Below are 18,881 nucleotides of genomic sequence, written 5' to 3'. Positions count from 1 at the left end.
GCAGACAAATTCTATAGATTTATGTATACTTTTTATTATGTAGCTTATTTTTATCTCTTCTGTACAGAAAATAATGTTGTCGTATTTACGGAAGAAAACTATGTGTAATTAAAAGTAGAAAAATATATAATTCATGGCCTTTATGAGAATACTCACACATTGGGCAGAAAACATGTTACTATATCTGAAATGCATTATAATAACATCAGAAAATAACTTAATATCACAATTTAGTTTGTGCTTCTGTCATAAGGGTATGCAAGAATAGTGAGATTTAGCCTGCATGAGATTCAAAAGTTATTTCTGTGAAAAGCAATCAGGGTGTTACTGTATGCCTTACAATACAATCCTTTTAATGTCTTACTCACATATTTACATTGTTCATTTGGTCTTTACTGGCTAAATAATAAGTTGATGTTTGATTTCCCAATAAACCCCAAACACCTCTCAGTGTTCAGTTCAGTCAAGACTTTCACTCATTCAGTAGCCTACCCTTTTGACTTTTCATAATTAACTAAGTGTCTTGCATTGTATTAAGGCAGTGTGTCAATGATAATATATATTATTTAAACAAATGCAAAAAACATTTTAACATCAAACTGGTAACGAAGAAATACCCCTTGTTCAACAACAGATGGTGCTCAGCAGACACTGGAGGTTGGTCACTTGCACAAAGGCATGGTAGGCTATACTACTTTTTTGGTCTCCTGAAAGATGGATTTTCAGGCCTGTTTTGAAGGTAGCCAGTTCAACATTTTTTAAGGGATGGTGTCAGGGTATTCCACACTTTGGTGGCAGTGCAGTAGAAAGAGAATTTACCCATGTTTGTTCTATAGGTGGGGGGTTACCAGATCGTTGTTGTCGCTCCCTCTATCTATAGTATTGTGGCTGTGGGTTGGTGTCGCTCACTTTGGTGAGGTAGTTAGTCAGGTATGAGGGCATTGAGGGCAGAGTCCAGAGGGCTCTCTGAGGACATCTTACCTGTCCATGCTGGGTTGTACAGTACATTATGCACTGTAGGTGTCCTAACACTGTCGTGTGAACTTATGTTCCCTGAGGGCACATTATACAATCAGATGAATCAGTGTGAAGCACAAATTATAGATGACATCCATGAAAGCAACTTTTGTTCAGAAATGTCAGCAGACATATGGAAGCAGACGAAAGTAAACAGTGAGACGTTGATAAAGATAATGTACTGTACATCAGGGTTTTTTTCAGGCCAAGGACCCCCCTAGCTGAGAGAAAGGTGAAGCGGGTAGGGACCCCCACTACGTGTATAAAATTGTTTTGCAGATTTTGTTCATAGATTTCATAGATAGCTTCATAGACTTGTTTGGCAGCACTATCATGTTGGATTCGTGTAAATGGTGTAAATTTGCTGGCCCCCCTGTAGTAACTCTGAGGACCCCATAGCGTTCCCGGACCCCCTGTTGAAGACCCCTGCTTTATAGCTTCTCAGTTGCTCATGTATTCTGGTCATTCTGCAAAGAACATTTGCAGAAGGAACAACTTTCTACAACATGAGAATCTGGAATTCTCAGGAATCAGATTTGTATTCAGTCTGTGGAGCATATCATTCTGCTGACACTTGAGACTTGTGTGAGGAAAAATGAACAAAGACACCAGTATGAGAGCCGCTTCCTTGATCTCTGTCTCTCTCTCTATTTCTCTTCTGTCTGCTTTCTCTTTGTTTCAGAAACAGGTCTGCATGCAGATGCATGAGAACATTATTTTCTTACCCTTCTCTCACCCTTGTAATATGTAGCCTACTTTTGAATACTTAATGAGGGGTTCACCCAAAAAATGACTTATTTTCTATCAATTGCACACCCCATGAAGCCTTCAATTCAGGGATTTATTTTTGTCGCATTCCTAAGCCAATAATTTGTGTGTATTTCCGGTAGGAGACACAAATAATCTACTTTGTGTCTCCTACCGGATACATTAGCCGGTAGGAGACGGGAATCAAATTATTAGCTTAGGAATGCGACAAAAACAAAAATAAATCCCTGAATTGAAGGCTTCATGGGGTGTGCAATTGATAGAAAATAAGTCATTTTTTGGGTGAACTCCTCCTTTAAGTATCTTTTTTAAAAGCATGTACTTTTGAATATAAAGTATTTCGAAAAGCAAGTAGGCCTACTGGTAGCCTACTCCAGCACTTTGAAGTAGATATTTGACAGAGCAACTTTCACCTCTAGTTATAATAACTATAATAATAATATCTATATTTTCATATACTGCCTGATACTTTGTGTTATCCTTTTAGCATCATTGTATAATCATTTTAAAATAGCAGATCTACAAGCTCACAAGCTCACAACGCCTCACGCTGCGAGGCGTTGTGAGCTTGTCGACCAGCTATTTTCAGCAAAGAGGTTTGATATTCATTCTTCCTGGCCATATTTAACATAATGAAAGAAGATTTACTTCAACTCATTAAGCAGACTTAAAACAAAAGCCATTTTATTTATTTTTAAAAAAGAAATGAAAAAGGAAAAAAAAGCATCAAGTGCTTAATCATATGTCAGCCGTGTCAGTACAAAAAAAGCATCAAGATTTGTTTAACTGGCCACATTTGTCCTAAGAATTTTGATATCATCGGCTGGCCGATCTTGAGTGTTGGTCTCCACCATTCCAATGCGATTCAACACTGACATTCCTTGGGCAACTCTTCCAAAAATACTGTGCTTTCCATCCAACCACTGAGTGGATCCTAGGGTGAGGAAGAACTGGCTTCCGTTGGTGTCCGGTCCTGAATTGGCCATCGCCAGAATACCTGCACCTTAAGGCACACAAATGAAACAAAGACCATTTAGGCGCAAAGAAAAAGCACAATTCCATGGTAAAGACAGCGGCCACAATTTAAAACGTCACGCCAGGTGCATGGATTAAAGCAAAAATAAAATCACACGACATGAAATGTTTGTATGGCCAACAAGTCCTAATGTGTGATTTGTGAAACAGTGTGAAAGGAGGCCCTACACTAGCACTGGTAACACAATATGTAGAATTATGATGTTTTAGTAATATTGTTCCTGCTGTTCTAAATACGTTCTGCCAACCAGGTGAATAAATCACAGAGTGAGGCTTTAACCTTTGCTTTTATATGAAATATATGAGACCATTAGGGTTTAATGGAAGATGCATCTGAACATAATTGCTAGTGACCACTTCAAATGCTCCAATCTTTGAATAATAACCGAAGATAGCCCATCTACAAGCTCTCAACGCGTCTGGCTTCTGTGGAATCCAAATGACTGAAATCAGTCGTGGTGACTGAGAACTTTAATCCATGGCAGGTCACGTGTCTTATTTATTTTTAGTTACCTGTGAATTTTAGTTCATGATGCAACTCGTCTTCAAACTGTTTACCAAATATGGACGCTCCACCTCGACCTGCAGAATGAGACAACATAAACAGAGTTTTAATATTACACGTCGAAGAAGCCTTTATTTTGTGGACCTATATGGCTGGCCGATATGGACAAAATCAAATTGCACAATGTTTTTGACAAATAATTTTGACGATATCGTTTGTGACATACATTTTCTTACAAATCTTTCAAAAATGTTCAAAAACATCTACAAGCTCACAACATGCCGCATTATGATCAAGATATCCAGTCACATATCACAACATCAATATAATAATATCTATGGATATATCCAGCCCTATGCTTTCCTAACAAATTAATATCCTACTTGCTGTGCATTTTGCTGGTATCTTGTTCCAGCAATAGGATAGGCCAGGCTAGGAATTATTGCTTGACACTGACAGTAAAGCTAATTTTGAAGCAAACTTCAGTACAGTAGCTTCAACACAGCATAATAAGGCACTGTCTGGGCGTGTGTGATCAACCCACCTGTTCCTGTAGGGTCTCCACCTTGTACCATGAAGTCTTTGATTATTCGATGGAACTTGGTGTTGTTGTAGTATCCCCTTCTTGCCAACTCAGCAAAGTTTTTGCAGGTCTTAGGGGCATGTCTCCAGTAAAGTTCCAGCACAACCGACCCCATACTGTAAAACATGATGAACATTTTGTTTCACACTTTATGGTTACGTGTAACGGTATCCTCCTCCATCCATAGCATTAACTTAAATTAGTGATGCTGCCCAAGGTATAAGAGCATCTTAACATTGTAGACACCTCAATGTTAAGTTTTTTTTTTATCAAGTATACTCACTTTAAATTATTTCTGACCATTAATTTCCCAAAATCTTTTTACATTTAGGAAACAATAGCCATAGATGTGCCCACAATGTTTAAGTGCCCAGTCTGCCCACTCTTCCTGTATCTATCTATCTATGATACATGTTAAAATGCTAAATAAAAGATCCGGATAGGTGAACCTGAACATTTTTAAATGTTAGTCCATTCCCTAGACCACTTATCATAGTGGGGTCCAGGGGACTCTCTGGGTTAAGGGGGTTAAATTCCTCAAGTAACAAATTCATCAATATTGTACTTAATGCTGTGGGGTGAGATGGGCTCTGCTGTGGGGTGAGATGGGCTCTGCTGTGGGGTGAGATGGGTTCTGCTGTGGGGTGAGATGGGCTCTGCTGTGGGGTGAGATGTCTGGGGTGAGTTGGGCTTGATTTGGGGTGAGTTGGATTGGGGGTGAGTTGGGTGGTATTCTTCTAAATAGACCCATACAAGTGTGACTCTTGACAGTATACAAATGGGGGTTCATTTGGTTCCATTTGTATACTGCCTATCATTTAAAAGTTTGAGAATCACTGCCCTAGACAGACACACATCATCACCAATACTTGGCTGTTTGTTGGTCCATGTGTTTTTTTCTTTTACATAAGTTATGGTTCCAAGCCAAGCTAACTAGCTACTTTGCGTTCATTCATTTGAACAGAAATAAGTAGGATAGCTGCATTTAATACTTACGTTGTCTCCAAAGTAACTGTGGGCGGTTGCCACGAATCTTGGGGTATTCCTGACATCACTAGACTATAATAATAGTCTCATAAACAGGTAGATAAAAGGATAAAACAGCGCGTTTTGTTATTTAGCATTAGCAACACAGGAGGTGCGGGGCGGAAGCATGAGCGGAACAACCAACAACACACCGGAACCACACGCTACGTCTCACTCACGCTCTAACCTTTACTGCCACCTACTGGACCAATACAGTATAACGTTGTCAAATCAAATCAAAAACAACAGTGGTGTAAAAAGTACTCACATTTCTTTCTTAAGTAAAAGTATCAATACTGCAATGTAGAAGTAAAAGTCCAGAATTTAAAATATATTTGCGTAAAAGTACAAATGTATTGGCATCAAAATGTACTTAGAGTACCAAAAGTAGAAAGTACTAATTATGCAGAACAACCCATTTCAAAATCTTTTGAAATGGGTTTTTTAATTGTAACTAGTAACTCAAAATAATTGTAGTGGAGTACAAGTACAATATTTGCCTCTGAGATGTAGTGGAGTATGGTAAAAAAATATTGAAAATTGGAAATACTCCAGTATAGTAAAAGTACTTATTTTACTTAAGTACAGTACTTGAGTAATTGTACCTAGTTACCTCCCACCACTGCAAAACAATCAGAGCAAAGGCATATACATGTACAATGCAAGTGTCAAAATGAGCACAAAAACACACATATTATGCACAAAATAAAACAAACATTCGATTCGATGAGTTTAGATGAGATTAAAATATTGCCATCCAATATGAAAAATGTTGCTCTCGCTTTCTCACTATATTTTATGATTGAATACTTTATTAACAGTTTTTGCAAATAGTACAGTGGTACGTTCCCCTCAGAATAGGGATTCTAGGGTTCAGTGGTAAAAAATAAATAAATTGCATCACAGAAAGATTTGGCACCCCCCTGTAGTAACTGATGACACCCTAGGGGTCCCAGACCCCTGCTGTATAGTATGTTCCCTGAAGAGCAGTTCAGCAAAATTGAGTACTTTCCTTGACAATTATTCAGGTAAATCGTATGACAATTATATAATTATTATTTTCTGAGGTTTGTAAATGGAGGCCAGGCTTGAGCAAATAGTATTCATATTCAGCTTGGTTTACCAGATAGTGGGGCATGTCACAACTTGAGCAACTCAGTGAGTTATGTTATCTAAAAGTAGATTAGATATGTGCTTTGTTCAGAGAAACCACATCCATCTGGAATCTGGAACCCACACAGTTTAAAATACAATTGAGGATTATGTGCTTGTGCTGTTTGACCCTGCTCATAGTCCAAGCGTTTCGGGCCATATTTTGATGGAATCGTGCACTTTACGATACAAGCATGAAATTTGGCACACAGTTAGAGCATGCCATAAGGAACATTTTTGGCTATAGGGCCATCGCAGATTTGTCCTGTGGTAACCATGGCAGCCATTTTCCAAAATGGCCTCCATCTGCTGTTATTTTACCAATAACTCAGGTGCTAGACCACCTAGGATCTTGATTCTGGTGACTAATCCTACATTTTCAAGGATGAGGAATACAGTGGTACTATTTAGAATTGTCTTGTGGTAACCATGGCAGCCATCTTTCAAAATGGCCACCACCTGCTGTCATTTTACCAATGACTCAGGTGCTAGACCACCTAGGATCTTGATTCTGGTGACTAATCCTACATTTTCAAGGATGAGGAATACAGTGGTACTATTCACAACATGCTAGTAACTACCTAACTAACTACAGTACATGAGGAGGCTGATACTCGTGTCATATTACACCTAGAAGATGCTGTGAAGAAAGGGTATAGCAAGGTGACAATACGCACAGTAGACACGGATGTGCTAGTCCTGGCAGTAACGTCAGCCCAACGCCTCCACTTGACTGAGCTGTGGGTTGCTTTTGGAACTGGGAAAAGTTTCCGTAACTTAGCAGCTCATGAGATGGCAAGGGCCAGATCGATGCTTAGCCTTACCCATGTTCGATGCCTTTACTGGATGTGACACAGTGTCATCTTTTGGAGGCAGAGGCAAGAAGACGGCATGGGAGACCTGGAAAACCTATGGTGACGTCACACGTGCCTTCAGTTCCTTAGCTGCCATCCCAGACAAAATAGATGACTGGATGGAGCCTCTGGAGCGTTTTGTGGTATTGCTCTATGACCGCACTAGCGGCCAGGCATCAGTGATTCAGGCACGGAAGCAGCTATTCACCCAGAAGGGCAGAACAATGGACTCCCCCCAACACGAGCTGCACTGATTCAACATACAAAGAGGGCAGCCTACCAAGCTGGCCATTGTTGGGGACAGGCAATGGTTGCAGCCCCTGAACTCCCATCCCCAGGTGAATGGGGGTGGAAGAGGAAGGAGACAGGTGAATACAAATAATTTAATCCACTTCTTTACACTTGTAAACCTGTGATCTGACAATAAAGCTGATTCTAATTTTGACAGGAGGATGGGAAGTGCACTGGACCACACAGAAGCGAGCCTGGCCTTTCGGGAACTCCTCCGCTGTGGTTGCAAAAAGGGATGCAGTGGACAATGCAGATGTGTTAAGGCAGCACTTCAGTGTACTGCCCTTTGCTACTGTGGTGGACTGTGCAACTAACATTGTGTAGATTATCTGGCTTTATTGAATAGACCCCTTAACAGACGACGTCACACTGATAAGAACCAGTCTGCGCGGAACCAGTATGCGCGCAATGAAACCCATTCTATCAGGTCTCGCTAGGACGCGCCTCACTAGCCAACACACAAGAGGGGGTTGGGGTGTGCTGAAATCAGCGCACCCCAAAACAACAGGTTGAGAATTGATTGCGTGAAACAATCACCTGTGCGTCCAGTCTCAATGTTGGTAAACAAATAATTGGTCTATATGCCATTAGGCTATGACTCATGAGTACTCTGCCTTTGTTGTGTCTTATAGTCCATTGAAAATAATTATGCAATACTACTACTAATAAAAGAAACAGTGAAGTACTGCATTCTTGACTCTCACGTGTCAGTTTGAAAACATCTACTGTACTACATCATTACATATTTTGATGGGTTTATTATTATTTAATTAACTGAATGCCAGATATATGCAGTTAGGTAGTAGAATGTTGTAAATAGTACCGCTGTATTCCTTGAAAATGTAGGATTAGTCACCAGAATCAAGATCCTAGGTGGTCTAGCACCTGAGTTATTGGTAAAATAACAGCAGATGGAGGCCATTTGGGAAAATGGCTGCCATGGTTACCACAGGACAAATCTGCGATGGCCCTATAGCCAAAAATGTTCCTTATGGCATGCTCTAACTGTGTGCCAAATTTCATGCTTGTATCGTAAAGTGCACGATTCTGGCCCGAAACGCCTGGACTATCAGACTAATAGTTTTTGTGAAGCTCTTTATCCTTGAGGTGAAAGGAGTGAAGAGATCTAGTGACAGAAAAAAAGAACCGACACAACAATGGGGTACACCTGTACCTACAGTACCCAGCTTGTTGATTTCCACTGTTAAATTATCAGTGAACAATATCTCAATTGTGCTTTTGTTAGCTTGTCATGATGTTATCTAAATTCAATTGTGTTCAAATGAATCAACTGTGTCGATGACTTGAGCTAACAGCTGATATAATGAGTCAAGATACATTGTATGCCCTGGAGCAAGGTATTGAGCCACTAGGCCTATATTTAGTGCCCAGACAAGACCCGGCCGCAACAAGTCTGCAAATCGGGCTCAGCTCTATTGGCCCGGTAGGTTGTGCGTCCGTTTGCCGAGTGGGAGACTGGGGTTCGATCTCAGCTCGGTGCGAATCACTACCAGTTCCAGAAGCACATAATACTCCATTAAAGGTAAACTATCAGGGGGTCCTTGTTAACACGGCCCTGCAGGGCCCATGTTTTTGTTGGCACTGTGGGCTATAGGGCCAGCTCTCACCAAACCTAATCGGGCCCAGGCAGTGTGGGCCTTCCCAGGCAAGAAACCACAGCTTGGGTCTCACCGTGGGCTTCTCTGTTGGCAGCATGGTTTTGGCTAATAGTCTGAATGGGCTAAAACCATACTTGAATACAATCCCAGCACAACACCTATACTAGACTATGGCAAATACAGTATGTCAAAGTTCAAGATAAAACATTACAAATGAAACTCACTTCAAGGGAATTCGGCCTGCATACATTGTGATGTCACATGATGTGTGAAGACTAAGAGGATCACATGTCTAGTGTATACACGGTGTTCTTCCGAGAACAAATTGCTCTTTGGCGAGGACCCGAGGGCGTGATGTCAGGTCAGTGGATCTTCAAAAATATTGATAAAACCGCAAATCCCCATATTTGAAGTACGCTGATGTCATCAATATGGTGTCATAGAATGACCTAGACTCAATATTTGGGCATGCCTGACACCGAACTCCATACAGTATATGGGCATAAAAGGGACACAGACAGACTCTGACAATGGGCATTCATAACTCGGTGTGTTCCGACTTGCATTGTTTCCGAGAAGGACAATTGGGCGCCGGTCTATAGGGCATAGCAGTGGCCACAGATAGAAAGCCCATTCATTCCCCCCCAGAGATTTCCAAAAATATTTATATAAATTATTTTAAGCCTGGAACCAAGCCATCCAGGCCCCTGGTGGATTTCTCCTCCAGGGTTCAATATGTGCTGGAGGGCATTTCAAAGGGATAATGCTGAGGGAAGTCATGGATGACTTTCAGCGCTTCATTGTACAGCTCCAGATCAAAAGCGATGCCTTTGTCCTCTCGTAGGAGGGTGTATGCTGTGGCCATGATGGCTCCCTTGTTGGACACCATTCCAATGACCTCCACCGCTCCACTCAGCTCCTCGTCAAGAGGTTCATTGAGTTCTACCGCAGCGATCTTTCCTTCTCCATCTGACAGCGTGAAGGTTTTACCTGTTGGATGGACCTTCTCAACTCGTCCTACAAAACAAACAGCCTTGTTGGTGAACTGGTTCAACATGGAGGAGTTGACCCTCGTCTTCGGAGAATCATACACACTGGACATATTGAAGATCTGATGTTGAAGATCTAATTATATGATGTTCTTCTGAAGATCTGATGTAGAATATCTATTATAAGATGTTCTTCTGTCCAGTGGCGAGCACTGTGTCCGTTTTATGCCTATATATGGGGGTCCATGTTAGCCATAGCAAATTACTGTATGGAGTCTATGGCGTCAGCCAGTACTATTACTATACTATTTTACTAGTAATTATAGTAAACTATTAATATTATCATAGTACCCCATATATGGGCCCCTGATGGTCGGTTGGTGACAACAACCACTGATATCAGACACAAACAGAAACCGTTGCCTAACAACGCAGGCTGTTGTCGAGGCGCACTTTGTAAAGAAAAGAAAAAAGTAATTGAAAAATCACGGCCCACTCACGCATTAGAAGAACAATATCAGTCACCACCAGAACCAGGGATGTGTGTTCTCCAATGAATCTAACATGATTTAAATGGATTCTGGAATTTGAAGTTACAACAGGTTTATATAGGAAGGGGGCGTGTCCAACATAATATAAAACCCAATCAATTTACGCATGTGTTCCCTGGGGGCCCTGATATTCCCATATTATTATGTACATTACGCAAGTAACATTTTGAGCAGCTACTACTTGTAGTTTTTATTTTTATTGTCCTTGACCTCATTCAGGGCTCTGACAGCCGCAGGGAAAATTCAGAGTCTCAAACCCCAGACTAGGAGACACCTCAAGCGTCACAAACAATCCATTCTGAGGTGGTGTTTGTCCTTCATAATCCCTTTTGCCCTTTCAAACTCCTACTGTTGTATGCGTTCCTCTCGGGTACGGGAGAGAGCTCTCATCCGGTGTACTGTATGTACATCAAGTATGATGCATATGGGATCAGGCTGAAACCCCATGCCCAAATATGTAATCACACATCATAGAAACATCAACTGACTGTCAACTGACATTACACATCGCCACATGAAGTACGAGAAGTGGGTGACACACTGTTATTAGACTCTGTCTTGTTTTTATGTATATTATTTAATTCTAGGGATTATCTACTTGGTTTCATGTTTCTGCTCTGTGGATTTCTGATTCAGTCCACCGGGCAACAAGGAATATATTGTATTGACTGTGTACCAAGGCTCAATGTGGTGTGGCGACATGCTGCTCTGCCGAGGGCAAGCATCAGAGAACGACAGCTACTGAGGAATCATCACTGTGTGGTATCACAGGCAAGAGCAGATTGTCTGGAAATGCAGCACAGCGCTTTGGAACTCTTTACATACATAGCATCTTCCACATGCATGAGGGACGTGGTGGTGGAAGCTCAAACTGGGAGCAAGTGGGCTGCCACCACAGCCAACGTAACTTCTCCCCTGGCCTGTATTGCTTGCACCTAAGAGGTGCATTTATTGAGGTACCTACCTGATTGTTGATTGATTTCTTTTAGAATCAGACTCAGCTTTATTGTCACATCACAGGTTTACAGAAGTAAAAAAGTGGGTGAAATATTTTTTTTGTGCAAGTTCTATCGTTTTTGGGTTATTTCCATAGAAAAAAAGAAAGGGAAGAAGAAGGGTGTGGCAAGGGGGAGGAGAGATCAAACGATTAGCTCCCTTTCCGCTCTCCCTCAAGAGGCCTTGCCTTTTAGGAATTTGTTCTTAACTTGCGTTGCTGCATGGTTAGATGAAATAAAAAGAGATTTATCACACACAATACGTCTTTCACACTTTTTCCTGACTGAATCGGCATAGTGTTGCGTCCCTTACCCCTCCTAGACCTGTTCGGGAATGAAGTAAATGCTTGATGCCTTTTGCTTGGCATCCGTCCTCTCATCCTTGGCGTTCATGATGAGGAAGTGCAGCACGACCAGGTTGAGGCAGGCCGAGATCACCATGAGTCCAACGAAGATGTAGAGGAAGCAGAAGGCCATGTAATACGGGTTCTTCTGCAGAGCATCGTCCCTCTGCAGGGCGACATAGTCACCAAATCCGATGGTGGTGAGTGTGATGAAGCAATAGTAGAAGGCGTGGAGGAAGTTCCATCCCTCATAGCGGGAGAACGCCATGGCCCCCAAACACAATATGCCGGTGCAGGAGAGAACGCCCACAGTCACCATGCTGACTACGGAGACCTCAGGTCTGCGCATTCCCAGGAACTTGTTGGTTCGATACAGAAGGTGCTTGACTAATGTGCTGATCCTCTCTCCTATGCTCTCGAACATGAATATGGTCAGAGGGATCCCGAGGAGGGCATAGAACATGCAGAACACTTTACCCGAGTCTGTGCTGGGGGCTGCATGTCCATAGCCTATTGTCGTTATCACAGTGATGGCAAAATATAAGGATCCGGCATATCCCCATTGTACCCCAGCTCTGTGTGGATTCAGCTGCAAAACGACCTGCTCCAGCTCGGCAAAGGTCACTTCGGTCAAGTTAAAGTCATGCATAAGTTCATATTTTCTCGCATCAAGCTCCCTCCTCTGAACTTTTTCCTGTTCAGATTCCACCGTGTTAAATATGGCAGCTCCGACCACAAGGTAGATTACAATGCAGATAACGAGAACAAGAGTCCAAGCGTTCTTCTGCCTCTTCATGATGAAGAGGCTCTTACATTACTTATCCTTGCCCTTTGGGATCAAAAACTTTGCCAGCACCGCCTTTGATTGAATACGGATACAACATTCGGGGTGCTTAGAAGCTGCTGCTATGGCACACTCGGTACACCTTGGTACAATACTGAAACGTCTTTGTACAAACAAATTACCAATTAACTTATGATATTGATCTCCTCCAACAGCAGCTTTTATATTGATGATAATGATGTCACAAATAGTTCCGACCTTGCATTGCGATTGGCTGTATGTATCCTAGCAACGGCTACTGCCAACAGTATAGTTTTCCTGTTCTATGTGTAGCCATCAGAGGGGTCGGGGCAGGTCACTAGAGCAGAGGGTCTCAAACGTTTTAATTTCAAGGACCTCCAGATTGCTATCTATTAGGCCATGGACCTTTTAGGGTCCATTTGGTTCCCTAACTATAAAAAACTGGTCCCCACCCCAGACCCCACTTTGAGAACCACTGCACTATAGGACAAAGCGCTGTCATGGGCGATAAGATGTGCAAATAAGGAGCCAGACACCTTTCCATTCTTGTCACCATGAGATTGATTTGACAACAAAGTTTGACTGATCATGTTACTAATTCTTTGTGAGATAGCCGCAGACACACAGACAGAAACACACACAGAGAGACACAGGGGCGAAAACAATATCTTCAGCCCTGCCTTTAGCCTGGCGGCGATAACAAAGAAGAAAACGAAAACGTAATAAAAGGTAATAGTAGTAATGCATATTACTTTGAGTCATTATACGATTGTGCTACCCTCTAACCTCTACATGTATGTTTGCATAATAATCAATATGAGTTTGTCAACTTTTCCAAAGTCCTCCTGCTTATAATGAATTTGTCAAGAGGAGTATAGCTGAATTTAATTCAGAAATAGTGGGGGGAGGAGATTATTTCCAATGTACAGTAATACACGTCTTTACTGCTAGAAAGGCTAGATTAATATTTAGTTATTTATTTATTTGCTGTCTATTATATTCCACCCACCCCCCTCACCAGTAGAAAAAAGGCACAAGTGGGGAGTGGGGAATAGAGATTCTTAAACAATATGAAACTGCAGCAAAGTGCCAAAATTATGACACAACCAGAGCATGTGAAGTAAGGTCCCTCTCTGTGTTTTTTACACATCCAACATTTCACTGTTCATCTTACGAAATCATTCTGGGGTGTATAATGAACTCTATGTATGGTTTTGAATTGGGATAGCTTGTGTCAAATATTATATAAGCATGTATTTTAAACAAATGAAATAGGTGTGTGTAGAAGGAATGTCATATAACTTTCTTTCTAGTGATGCTAGTGATTTCTTTCATTGTTGCTTGCCTTACACAAGGCTGCCAGCAGAGGTCAACAGCAGTTGTAACAATTTGAGCTCTGACCGTTATCTTTGCCAGGCCCAAGGCTGGGATGGGAATTATGTTTGTGCAACGCCCAGGATTCAAACCCTGGTCTCACACGTGGAAAGCCAACATCTTAACCATTAAGCCAAAGGCAATTCCCTATGGCTTGGGGCCCGGGGGAGATATTAGACTTTCAGGCTGAGGTTGTGAGCCATTCTGCTACACTCACCCCCCTTTTGACCTCCTCCCACGGGGAAACCCGGATCCGGGTCACGGCACCATTGTAACGCCCGGGATTCGAACCTGGGTCTCCCCCAGGGATATGCCTTTGGCTTAACGGTTAAAAGGTTAGATTTTCACGTGGGAAAACAGGGTTCGAATCCCGGGCGTTACATTTGGATATTGAAGGTGGACGTTTACACACTTCACAGTGGTTCTCAACCAGTGGGTTGAGACCCCCCAACATGATTTCTGGAGGGTCCCCAGATGAAAGTGATGTGACAATTTAAGGACTTTTAAGACCTTTTTTATTAATACCAAAAAAAAATCACACCCTGTGTGAAGGTAGCTGCGCCTTTGAATACATTATGTCATCGATATGTGTTTATAATGTGTTTATAGCCATGTGTCACGTGAAGTTTGACCAATCACTTTGTTGACAGGTCTGACCAATCAGAGCGTCGACAGGTCTGACCAATCAGAGCGTCGACGGGTCTGACCAATCAGAGCGTTGACGGGTTAGACAAATCAGAGCGTTGACGGGTCTGACCAATCAGAGCGTTGACGGGTCTGACCAATCAGAGTGTTGACGGGTCTGACCAATCAGAGCGTTGACGGGTCTGACCAATCAGAACGTTGACGGTGAACACGGACAAAGTCAGGTATAGAGCAGGATCCACTCTATACCTAAAGGTATAGAGCGGCTAGCGCCGCTAAAAACTATGATGTCATATTCATGACATCATAGTGATGTCATGAATAGTAACATAGTGATGTCATGAATAGTGACCAATCAGAACGTTGACGGACCTGACCAATCAGAACGTTGACGGACCTGACCAATCAGAACGTTGACGGACCTGACCAATCAGAACCTTGGCGAGCCTGACCAATCAGAACGTTGACGCAAAAGCCAGGTATAGAGGGCTAATATCCGCTCTATACCTAAAGGTATAGAGCGGCTAGCGCCGCTAAAAAGACCATTACAGCATCAAAAGTAATCAACAAACTATACTATAAAAACTGGTCAAACATTGGCCAAATTGTCAAATAATAAATAAGAAAGAGGAGAAAATAGCCAATCTACAAGCTCACAACGCCTTGCAATCTATTCGGCTATTTTCACAATATCTATCTGTGGAACCGAGTCAAACAAAATGTAATGCCTCAACTCCTACATTCAAGCGCTTATATCAGGTTGGGGGGTCCCCAGTTCAAAAGGTTGAGCACCCCTGAGTACGATATTGTATATAAACATACAGGATAATAATATCTCATTTTGGAGGGAACCAGGGAGATTGATTAGAAAGGAGGGATGGTTAGTTTTAGCAAGTATAAACTTGCTTGCACCAGGACTGGTGTGTTATGCATGCATTTTCCATCTTCCATAACATCAGATATAATGACAATTAAATGCAAGAACTAATTAAACGAAAAACGAAATTATTGGTATAAAACTAAAATGTTTTGAATAAATAAATCATATTTTAAACACTTTCTTTATTAATTTTCAACATGTAGAAATAAGGGACAGTTACCACAATACACTCAAAGCAATAACTTCACAATACAAAAGACCAAAATCAAATTAACGGGGGAATGAAATAAAAGCATAACAATAATCTTTCTCTTACTGTTATTTGAATCCCACTGTCCATCTTTATCACGTCAGTCCACATATCACAAGACATGTTTGTCCCATCTCCCATACAGACATGTCAATCCTTCCCAGTGTACATTCCAAATCAGGGCTTTCGAAATAGCTGATAAAGGGACTGCATATTTTATTTCTCTTGATTGTGATGTTTTCTAAGGACAGACAACTCTTTTCTGGGGTTATATATAGCGTATAATTCCAATAAGGAAGATCTCTCTCTCACATGTTCATCTTTATTGCTGGGGATGTTTCACAAACATCCTGTCATTCACAGCTTGAAGTGTGAGCATTCTGCAGTCAGCCAATCAATCAGGCGATTGGACTCCGCCTTTAAACATCACTGCCTCTGACCTCTGACTATGTCATTCTCTTTTCAGTCAGTGACTGAGCAACCCACCCCCATCCCCAGTGGTGGAAAGTAACTAAGTAGATTTACTTGCACTTAAGTACTGTACTTAAGTGCAATTTTGAGGCATTTGTACTTCACTTGAGTATTTCCAACTTCCAATACTTTAGTTTTACTTCTACTCCACTACATCTCAGAGGCAAATATTGTACTTTTACTCCACTACAATTATTATTATTTGAACACTTTAGTTACTAGTTACTCTGTACATTTTGATTATTATTAAAAAACAGACATTAACCACTTCAGCCCTACATGTATATACATTTCTGCCATTTGAAAATAGCCCATCTACAAGCTCACAATGCGCGACGCATTGTGAGCTTGTAGATCTGCTATTTTCAAAAGATTTTTATACATTTGAAAACTTGAAATGGGACATTCTGCACAATGAGTACTTTTACTCCTGGTACTTTAAGTACATTTTGATGCCTATACTTTTGTACTTTTACTCAATTACATTTTGAATTCCGGACTTTTACTTGTAACAGAGTATTTCGATATTGCAGTATTGATACTTTTACTTAAGTAAAAAAATGGAGTACTTTTCCCACCACTGTCCGTCCCCAGCTCCAACTTGTTAAGTCCTGGAGCTGAAAGGGAAGGTGGTTCTTCTGCACTGCCACCAACAGCATCTAGTTCTCCTTATCTAATCTTATATGTTAAATGTTAACTAATCGCCAAAATGCTTTATCTTTTATAAATAACATTTTTCAAACTTAATCTCTCCTTTATTGAAATACCTATGTTTATGTGCGTTTCTGCCAATTACATTGCAAGAGCCTAAGATGGGTGTTTGCTCTTTGTGTTTGGGCCTCTCGGCAAGCACCTTTCCACTCATCAACATCTACCTGTAAATCCCCTAATGTTAAACGAAGAATAGCGTGTCAGTCAACAGTAACAACAACTAATGGTAAAGACTGACATGAAGGCTATCAAAAAGCAGGTCAACAAGCATTCTGGTAAAATGATCCGTTAAAAACACATTTCACTGTGTACTCAAGTTTCCCCCTGTTCCTATTTCTGTAGAGTGATGCATGTTCTGATGCTTTGTTCTTTAAGCGTACCTGGTGTCCAACATAACGGTATGCTGTATACTTAATCATTATGATTAAGTCATACTTAATCATCATACTACATCATACTTAATCATTATGATTAAGTATGATGAGGAATGCTACTGTATGTTCCTTCTCTTACTTGATGCTCATGTGCTTGTAATAATGGTAAGTAGAGCCAGTCCCTGACGAAGATTTGTTGCCTTTGGTGTTTTCATTTGGAATTACAATTCCTTTAGAACTGGCCCCTTAATTACAACTATTTGTATTGTGTTCTATCTTCTTGTCTATTCTTTACCAGGAAAACCCAGCGCTATTAATGAACAGAACAGATTATATATCATGAAGTTACTTGTGAGAAGACAGCTGGGTCTATACTGTACGTTGATAGTTCTAATTAGTTTGAAAACGTAAACGAATAAAGCATATTTGATCTTTGCCATTTAATCTGAATGGCTACATTGAAGCAGATAAATAAAACAACGTGTTTAACTGAAATAAAAGGAATGGCTAATAAATAACATCTGAATCTTCATATAAACAGTATTGTATAAACTTCTGTATAAAAAATACCATCATCATCTCAGGCATCTCAATGAGTGCCACTCTGAGGTTTGTCTTCTCGTTAATGGACACACACTTATGGTTGTGAAATGCTCACCGAAACAATACATGCATTTCATTATGACAAATTTGACAATATAATTGCTTTACCTGCCAGAAGTAATGCCAGTAAGGTAATGGTGCTGAAAATGATTATATGTATGCACTGTAAAAAACTTTGCTTGTAAAATAATTGGTATTTTTTTTAAACAATTTCTCACAATTGTATCTCCACATCAGCTCCTCCACTTTCCTTGTAGTCATTGTTGGCAGGAACAAGAGAGCCGTTTAGGTTCAAAGGACGTTGCTCCGATGTTTGCTTTGGACTCTCAGGCATGTTTCCAGGGCGACAGAGTTGTTTGAGCCTCTGCGGGAATATGTTGATGTGTAAACAATCACATCAACATTGGTTAACAACTAGACTAGAATATGAGAATTAACGTGAATTATTGAATTACGTTTCTTCATTAAGACAGAATAAACTAATTGTATATTATATAGTTGTATACAGTTAGTATACAACTGAAAGTATACAGTTAGTATACAACCAGTTACTATACAACCCCAATCCCTCAAACCTCCTCCCTCTCCTGACCTTTTCTTGCACTCTAATATGCTTGAACTGTTCCTACCTAATCTGCTGTAAATAGAAGATACTGTGACGTTGTTTACATAAAGTTAGGTGGCAGCTACGAAACAATGCTGTTGGTATAATATATGCACGTGTACATGCACTGATGTTCTCTTTTTTTTGTTGCTTTTTTTGGCACACTCTCTCTTTATTTTTTCAAATATTTTTACGGTTTTATTTTCATTATTATTATTATTATTATTACCTATGGTGCTGCATTGTCTGAAGGAAGCCGAACAAAAATAAGTTTTGCTCTTATGTACCTGTAGTGTACACAAGATGTAACAATAAAGCACAACCTTGAACCTTGAGCATAGGCCTCAAATCAAGATAATTCGAATAAGTGTGTCCATAGAGGTACGATTCAACCCTGGCAGAAATTTGATTAGCAAACGAGTACCAAACAGCTCA

At 40.8% G+C, this 18,881-nt stretch overlaps 4 protein-coding genes across 5 annotated transcripts in view; all 4 read right to left on the bottom strand.

Moving 5' to 3' along the window:
* Positions 1-2,447: 2,447 nt before the first annotated feature.
* ppil1 (peptidylprolyl isomerase (cyclophilin)-like 1) lies at positions 2,448-5,062 on the bottom strand. The gene is made up of 4 exons (XM_084062640.1): positions 4,905-5,062; positions 3,870-4,024; positions 3,334-3,402; positions 2,448-2,788 (listed from the first exon to the last, which is right to left on the bottom strand). Exons 1-4 carry the CDS (start codon positions 4,958-4,960, stop codon positions 2,568-2,570), a joined length of 501 nt encoding a protein of 166 aa, XP_083918766.1. The 5' UTR covers positions 4,961-5,062; the 3' UTR covers positions 2,448-2,567.
* Positions 5,063-9,567: 4,505 nt separating this feature from the next.
* LOC311048322 (replication protein A 14 kDa subunit-like) lies at positions 9,568-9,952 on the bottom strand (the record flags this gene model as incomplete). Its single annotated transcript, XM_084061547.1, has 1 exon — positions 9,568-9,952. The coding sequence occupies one exon, from the start codon at positions 9,950-9,952 to the stop codon at positions 9,581-9,583; it is 372 nt and encodes a 123-aa protein (XP_083917673.1). The 3' UTR covers positions 9,568-9,580.
* A 1,751-nt stretch (positions 9,953-11,703) lies between these two features.
* Positions 11,704-12,525, bottom strand: LOC311048575 (potassium channel subfamily K member 3-like; the record flags this gene model as incomplete). Its single annotated transcript, XM_084061838.1, has 1 exon — positions 11,704-12,525. The coding sequence occupies one exon, from the start codon at positions 12,523-12,525 to the stop codon at positions 11,704-11,706; it is 822 nt and encodes a 273-aa protein (XP_083917964.1).
* Positions 12,526-15,595: 3,070 nt separating this feature from the next.
* Positions 15,596-18,881, bottom strand: part of slc6a11a (solute carrier family 6 member 11a) — a 15,226-nt gene continuing 11,940 nt past the window's right edge. The window contains exons 15-16 of one of the 2 annotated variants that reach the window (XR_014601137.1): positions 17,589-18,206; positions 15,596-17,355 (exon numbers count right to left, since the gene is read on the bottom strand). Coding sequence is in view for 1 of the 2 variants with exons in the window: in XM_084062294.1 (XP_083918420.1) it covers positions 18,057-18,206 (150 nt within the window). In the remaining variant the exon portion in view is untranslated. Of the gene's footprint in view, positions 18,207-18,881 lie in introns of both variants that reach the window. The other variant, XM_084062294.1, reaches the window with a different exon arrangement.

Source organism: Gymnoscopelus microlampas, assembly GCF_963454915.1.
Source record: "Gymnoscopelus microlampas genome assembly, chromosome: 7".
In the NCBI taxonomy this organism is placed as follows: Eukaryota; Metazoa; Chordata; class Actinopteri; order Myctophiformes; family Myctophidae; genus Gymnoscopelus; species Gymnoscopelus microlampas.
This window is presented reverse-complemented; position numbering and strand designations above follow the sequence as displayed.